At 48.3% G+C, this 6,000-nt stretch overlaps 1 protein-coding gene across 1 annotated transcript in view; it reads left to right on the top strand.

Moving 5' to 3' along the window:
* Positions 1 to 629: 629 nt before the first annotated feature.
* Positions 630 to 6,000, top strand: part of LMBRD1 (LMBR1 domain containing 1) — a 124,779-nt gene continuing 119,408 nt past the window's right edge. The window contains exon 1 of the mRNA XM_066253193.1: positions 630 to 908. Within this exon, the coding sequence (XP_066109290.1) occupies positions 834 to 908 (75 nt within the window). The 5' untranslated portion in view covers positions 630 to 833. The remainder of the gene's footprint in view (positions 909 to 6,000) is intronic.

Below are 6,000 nucleotides of genomic sequence, written 5' to 3'. Positions count from 1 at the left end.
TAAAAATATAAAACATTCTCATGTATTACAATCCATTCATTTCCTACCACTCATGTTCATGGTTGCGGGTGGCTGGAGCCAATCACAGCTGTCCTCTGGACAACACCAAATTTTTATTGGATAATGCCTAATGTACACGGGTCGTTGTATGGCTCTCATGGGATTACATTTTAAAATATGTGGCGTTCATGGCTCTCTCAGCCAAAAAGGTTCCCAACCCCTGATGTAGAAAGACCATCACTAATCATCATTAGTGCCCAGCAAAGCAGTTTCTCGGGCCAGGCCCCAAGGCCAGCCAATTATAAAGTCAGTTGGGTGGCTGGTAAACTTTTTCTCCAGTAAGCCACTCCGGGAAACCTGGTGACTTCTGCTAATCACACCTTGGACACCAGGGACAAACTTCCTTTCGGAACAAAGTGGAAACACCTAAAGCTGGCTTGGACTTCAGATACACCCAGTTCAGCCCTGTGGTTCTCCCCAGCTTTTACAGTTAGTTCATCAGCTTAGGCCGAAACAAATAGCATTTCAAAAAGCTCTGTGGCTGCCAGACAACGTTCTCCCTCCGACAGGACGCTCGCATCACCTCGCGAGCCGGCAGCGTGGTGACGTCACGCGTCGGCGCGCGACGGCCCTGAGCGGTCCTAGCCTGCCCCCGCCCAACCTGTCGCCAGGGGACGCTCGCGGGCTGGGTCTCCTAGGCAACCAATTGCTCCACCCCCTTAGTCCCTTTAACCTTTAGGGTGCGCGGGCGCCGCGTCCCTAGCACCCTGTCCCCTTCCCTCTTCCCCTTTCCCCACCCCTAGGGTTCGGAGCCATCAGCGCCGGAAGCGAAGATGGCGGCCGAGGTTGCTGGCGCGGCTTCCGCGGAGCTGGTGATCGGCTGGTGCATTTTCGGCCTCTTACTGCTGGTAGGGGAGGCGCTTGGAGTCGTCCCATCTGTACAATGGGGGGAGAGAGGAAGGGCCGGCAGACCCTCTTCGCCCCGCCCCCCGCCCGCTCGGAGTGGAGCTTGGACTGTTTGGGGGGCTCCCAGGCGCCGGGACCGGGACAGCGCTGTGGGTTGGGGGGCGGGGCACTGGTCTCGGGCAGTTTCCAGTGCTGTCTTTTTCCTAGTGACGTCTAATATTGCGCGTTTCCTTCCTCCAAACTCTTGCCCGTTCCGGACGTGAGCCGGGGGCGGTGAGGTTTGGAGACTGGGGAGGCCCTAAGAGTGCCGAAGGGGGCAGGGCCTCTGGCACCCTGCGGAGGGGGCGCCTGGGGAGGGCGGCAGCCCCCGCACTTGGCAAGCGCTGTAGGCGCTGGCGTTGCCGGTGCAGAGTGGAGCTTCTCCGCTTCTCCTGCCGCCCTTGCCAGCCTTGGGGTCATTGAGTTTCCAACCCTCTCTACCCATTGTGCAATTCTGTTTTGGTGACGTGAGTTGTACGTTCTGACTTCCAGGTTTCAAATTCCTTTCCAGTCTATTGATCGGTGTGGATACCCGTGTGGGGCAAGCTGTAGCCCTCTTTACTGTCAGTATCAGCGTCTGTCTACAATATTACTGTCTATTTGACCTCAGGTGCCTCTTTCCTAGGCAACTTACTGTTGAGTATCCCGTGAGCAAAACGTGGGTCCTAATGGCCCAGATGACCAAGATTTTACTTTTCTGTTCTATACTAAAACCCTCAGGTTATTTTATTTGACAATTCGATTTGTTTCTCTTCCGTATTCACCCTCTTTTCTCATTGTCTTCATTCGGTCCTGTTTGTTGCTTCATTTCTCAAATATTCTAGCCACTTGCATCATGAAAACAAAGAAAAACAAAAGTCGAACCAAATCTTTAGTTCTGGAAATATTTATCTTTATTAAATGCCGCAACGGTGTCTGCAGCGTATGTAATGTTTTGCTAGCATGTAACCAGTATCAGAGTCTAGTGGGTATATCTTGGCAGTTATCAATGAATAAACATTTCAGTATAGCAGTTGTGCTCTAAATTGTAGGAGGATGCGAACAAAAAAAATTATAGCCTTTAAGTGGACCTGAAGATAGAAAAAAATTTTGAAACAGATATTTTAAGTACTGAAAACCAAAGTACGATTTTATAAAATAGGACTTCTGGGATAGAGAACAATATTGGAAGAAAGTGTAATTGAGGTAGACTTTGGCTAGATGAAGATGGGGAGGCATTTAAGTTGATTTTATAGCAGGAGCTAAAAGTTAAGAGGGAATTGAATTTGAAACTGGATATTGAAGGGGGTGGAGGGAGGTGGAGGAGGGGATTGGGGCAACAAATGGTGATGGACAGAGACTTCACTGAGGTGGTGAACACAATACAGCATACAGATAATGTGTAATAGAATTGTGCACCTGAAACCTATATAATTTTGTTAATCAGTGTCACCACCAATAAATTCAATGAAAAGGAAAAAACTGGATGTTGAAGTAGAAAAAAAATTAGTAAAGGGTCATTGTTTAATTTTCTGCAATCTCTTTAATTTCTGGCTTATTAGAAGAGAGCTGGATTCTCATGTCTGCTTCTGCATTCAGTCTTTTGAGATATAATTTTGGTTGAAGTATATGAAAATTCAGTTATAGTGATACACAGTTGGACGCAGGAGTATTTTTAGACAATTGTTGATGTTCATTAATACTATACCAAAACTCAGTAAGTAGAAACTTCTTAAAGGTTAGTTGCAATATGGAATCTAAAACGCTATCAATTAAGTTTTATTGTTTCATTAAGATCCATTGAATGATTCTTTCACCATGCATAGTTTTATAACGTGATGCATTTAGTCATTTAGAAAACACTGGTTTTAGGATTGTGCACCTGAAACCTGTATAATTTTGTTAACCAGTGTTACCCCAATGAATTAAAAGAAAAAAAGAGAGAGAGAGAGAACCACTGGTTGTAATGCTGGTGGCCGCGTCATGGCCTGGCAGGTCCACATTGGACTTGGTTTAGGCAGATGGTAAAATTGTGGAGCCGAAAAGTGTTGGGCCATTTTGTTTAATAAAGTCTCACAATGGCAGACAAGCACACAGGTGGGGGAAATCCACTTCTCAGGCAAAGAAACAAGAAGAATGGCCCCTCAAGGTGATGGGCCGACAATCTACCAACTGCAGTCCCCCTGGGCACCAGCACCCATAGCCTTATATAGGCCATAAGACACGTGGCGCATCCACTCACTCATGTACCAATCAGGCAAAGGGCTTGCAGCCGGTAAACCAGTGAGCAAGCCTAACTCAGTTGCCCCACATTCCATCCCTTTGGGGTTGCTCACCTCACAATATGCAGAGTGCTTACATACCAAAAATGACAATTACAAAGGTGCCCTTCACAGTGTCTCACTGAGCACTCTGCGTAGGGAGTTACCTGGAGGCCCACCTCTAGCTCCCCACCCCATGGTAGGTGGGAGGTCTGTATAGTCCAGAGCTGTGTCCTTTGAAAAAGTGACATTGGTGTGTCTCTGTGACTGGATGAGAGCAGCTTCCCGGTGCAGGAGGGCCTCCACAGGTGCTGTGGCCCCCCTCCATCAGGGTCTCTAATAGTCACAGTCCAAGATCAGCCCATGATAGACAGCCCAGCTGTCTGTGCAAACCACTAGCGTAAAAGTCCATTACAGACCATATAGCTCTTTATTATTGGACCTTAGCACCTTTCCATGAGTGTCCTGTCCATTGTCACAAGCCTCATCCAAACCCCTCAGCAAGCTCAGAGGGCCTGGTGGGATCAAACACATTCAAGGACTGTGCTGCCTTGACAGTTAATTCTCTTAGCTGAACATGAATGTGAGTCATTTCCTGGCAGATGCCAGAGCCACCCGCTTCCCTTGCTTTTTCAGTGACCGGAACCTCTGTTCTGACTTAAGCTGCCACCAAAGCTCCAAGATTTTATTAGACTTGCCATCTAATTTCTATCTTCCCTGGCTGCAGTCAAATCTACCCATGTCTGTGTTCAGGTAACCTTTACAGGCCCATTACTCCTGTTAGTCAAGGGGACAGCACGGGCAGCAGCCGTCACAGCCTTACGGACCGTCTCTGTTCCAGCGAGCATGAGGCCATTCACCCTTATGCCCCGCAACTGCAGCAAGCAGGCTGCCAGTGGTTCAGTAGGTTTCTGCCTGAATTGCGCTCCCAACTTCATCAGCTCTGCCTGCATGTAGGGCCAGACCACAGAGTGCTCCACTACCTGGGGAGGAGGCTGTGGTTTCCCCTGAGGGAATCTTTGCTGCTGGGATTTTACCTTCCTGGTGACCACTGGCCGGCCTCTGAGTCTTTGGACGGCAATTGCTGCCCAAGCCTCCCCTCAGGAGAGGAAGAGTTGGAAACGCCTGCTCCTGCTGACTCAGAGCCACTCTTGTGGCAGGAATGCAGCTCTATCTTCTTTCTGTGCCTGCTCTGGCTCCTGCGGCTGCCGGTTCTTGATCTGAAGCTGAGACTCGAGCTCCTGAACTCGCAGTTGTCTCTCCAACAGCCGTTGCTGCCAATGATCAGCCACCAGGACAAACTGCAACTCATGAATCCGCAACTTCTTGTCCAGAGACTGCTCTAGTTCCAGGCGCTGTTGGCGCTCAGTCTGTACCTCACATAGCAACTTTCGAACCCAGTCGGCCTCCGTCTGCAGCGCTCGCTCCAGTTCACACCGTTGTTGCCACTCAGTGTGCAGCTTATCCTGGAGCTTTACCTCGCTCAGCTTCTCGCACAGAGCTCCTGGTTTCTTCTTGCAGGATTGTAAAAAACACCCAGCCTACGGCCCCCAACAAGACAGCCACTGGGAACAGCCACTCCTCCTCAAGGGTGTCGGTGGCTCCATGCTGATCTGTTCCAAATACTGCCCACTACGCCATTTGTAATGCCGGTGGCTGCTGTCATTGGCCAGGCAGGTCCACATTGGATTTGGGGAGATGGTAAAGAAGCGACCGTGGGGAACCAGAAGGCGATGGGCCATTCCATTTAATATACGTCTCACAATGGCAGACACAAGCACACAGGCAGGGGAAAGCTGCTTCTCAGGCAAAGAAACAGCAAAAATGGCCCCTCACAGTGGTGGGCTGGCAATCCACCAACTGCAGTCCCCCTGGGCGCAAGCACCCATAGCCTTATATAGGCCATACATACGTGGCACAGCCACACACTCACGTACCCATCAGGCAAAGGGCTTGCAGCCGGTAAACCAGCAAGCAAGCCTAACAGCTGCCCCACACTGGTTCATTGAGTTATGCAGCTCTTCCAGTATGGATATTTTTTATTATATAATATCAAGATTTCACATTCATAATATCACCACTGATTTTGTCAGAAGAAATCCCTGGAATAAGTATTGAAAGTTAAGCTCAGCTTTAAGATAAAAGTTCTTCAAAATTCTAAAATTCTAATTTTCATTTGAAAGCTTGAATTTTATTTATTTATTTATTTATTTATTTATTTATTTTTTGTGACAGAGCCAGAGAGACAGAGAAAGGGACAGACAGGGACAGACAGACAGGAAGGGAGAGAGATGAGAAGCATCAACTCTTTATTGTGGCTTCTTAGTTGTTCATTGATTGCTTTCTTATATGTGCTTTGACTGGGGGGCTACAGCAGAATGAGTGACTCCTTGCTCAAGTCAGTGACCATGGGGTCATGCCTATGATCCCACACTCAAGCCAGCAACCTGTGCTCAAGCTGGATGAGCCCGCGCTCAAGCCAGTGACCTCAGGGTTTTGAACCTGGGTCCTCTGTGTCCCAGTACGATGCCCTATGCACTGTGCCACCGCCTGGTGAGGAGAATTTTATTATTGATAAATGCAGCCAGTTGTTTTTCTTGATGTGATAGGTTCTCTTTGTTCATTTTGACAAAAATCTGCCAAAAATCCAAGTCTGAATAACCACAGTCAATTGTACTTTCAAGTAAAAATGATCCTTGCAAAGAGTGTCTAGTTTGGCTTCCAACTGTAAGTATTGAGGTACCTGCCTATGGGCAGCTGTGTTAGGCTTGCTTGCGGGTTTACCAGCTCTAAGCACTTTGCTTGATTAATGCAT

Source organism: Saccopteryx bilineata, chromosome 1 (assembly GCF_036850765.1).
Source record: "Saccopteryx bilineata isolate mSacBil1 chromosome 1, mSacBil1_pri_phased_curated, whole genome shotgun sequence".
Taxonomy (NCBI): domain Eukaryota; kingdom Metazoa; phylum Chordata; class Mammalia; order Chiroptera; family Emballonuridae; genus Saccopteryx; species Saccopteryx bilineata.
Note: the sequence above shows the minus strand (reverse complement) of the source record. Positions and strands in the feature narration are given on the sequence as shown.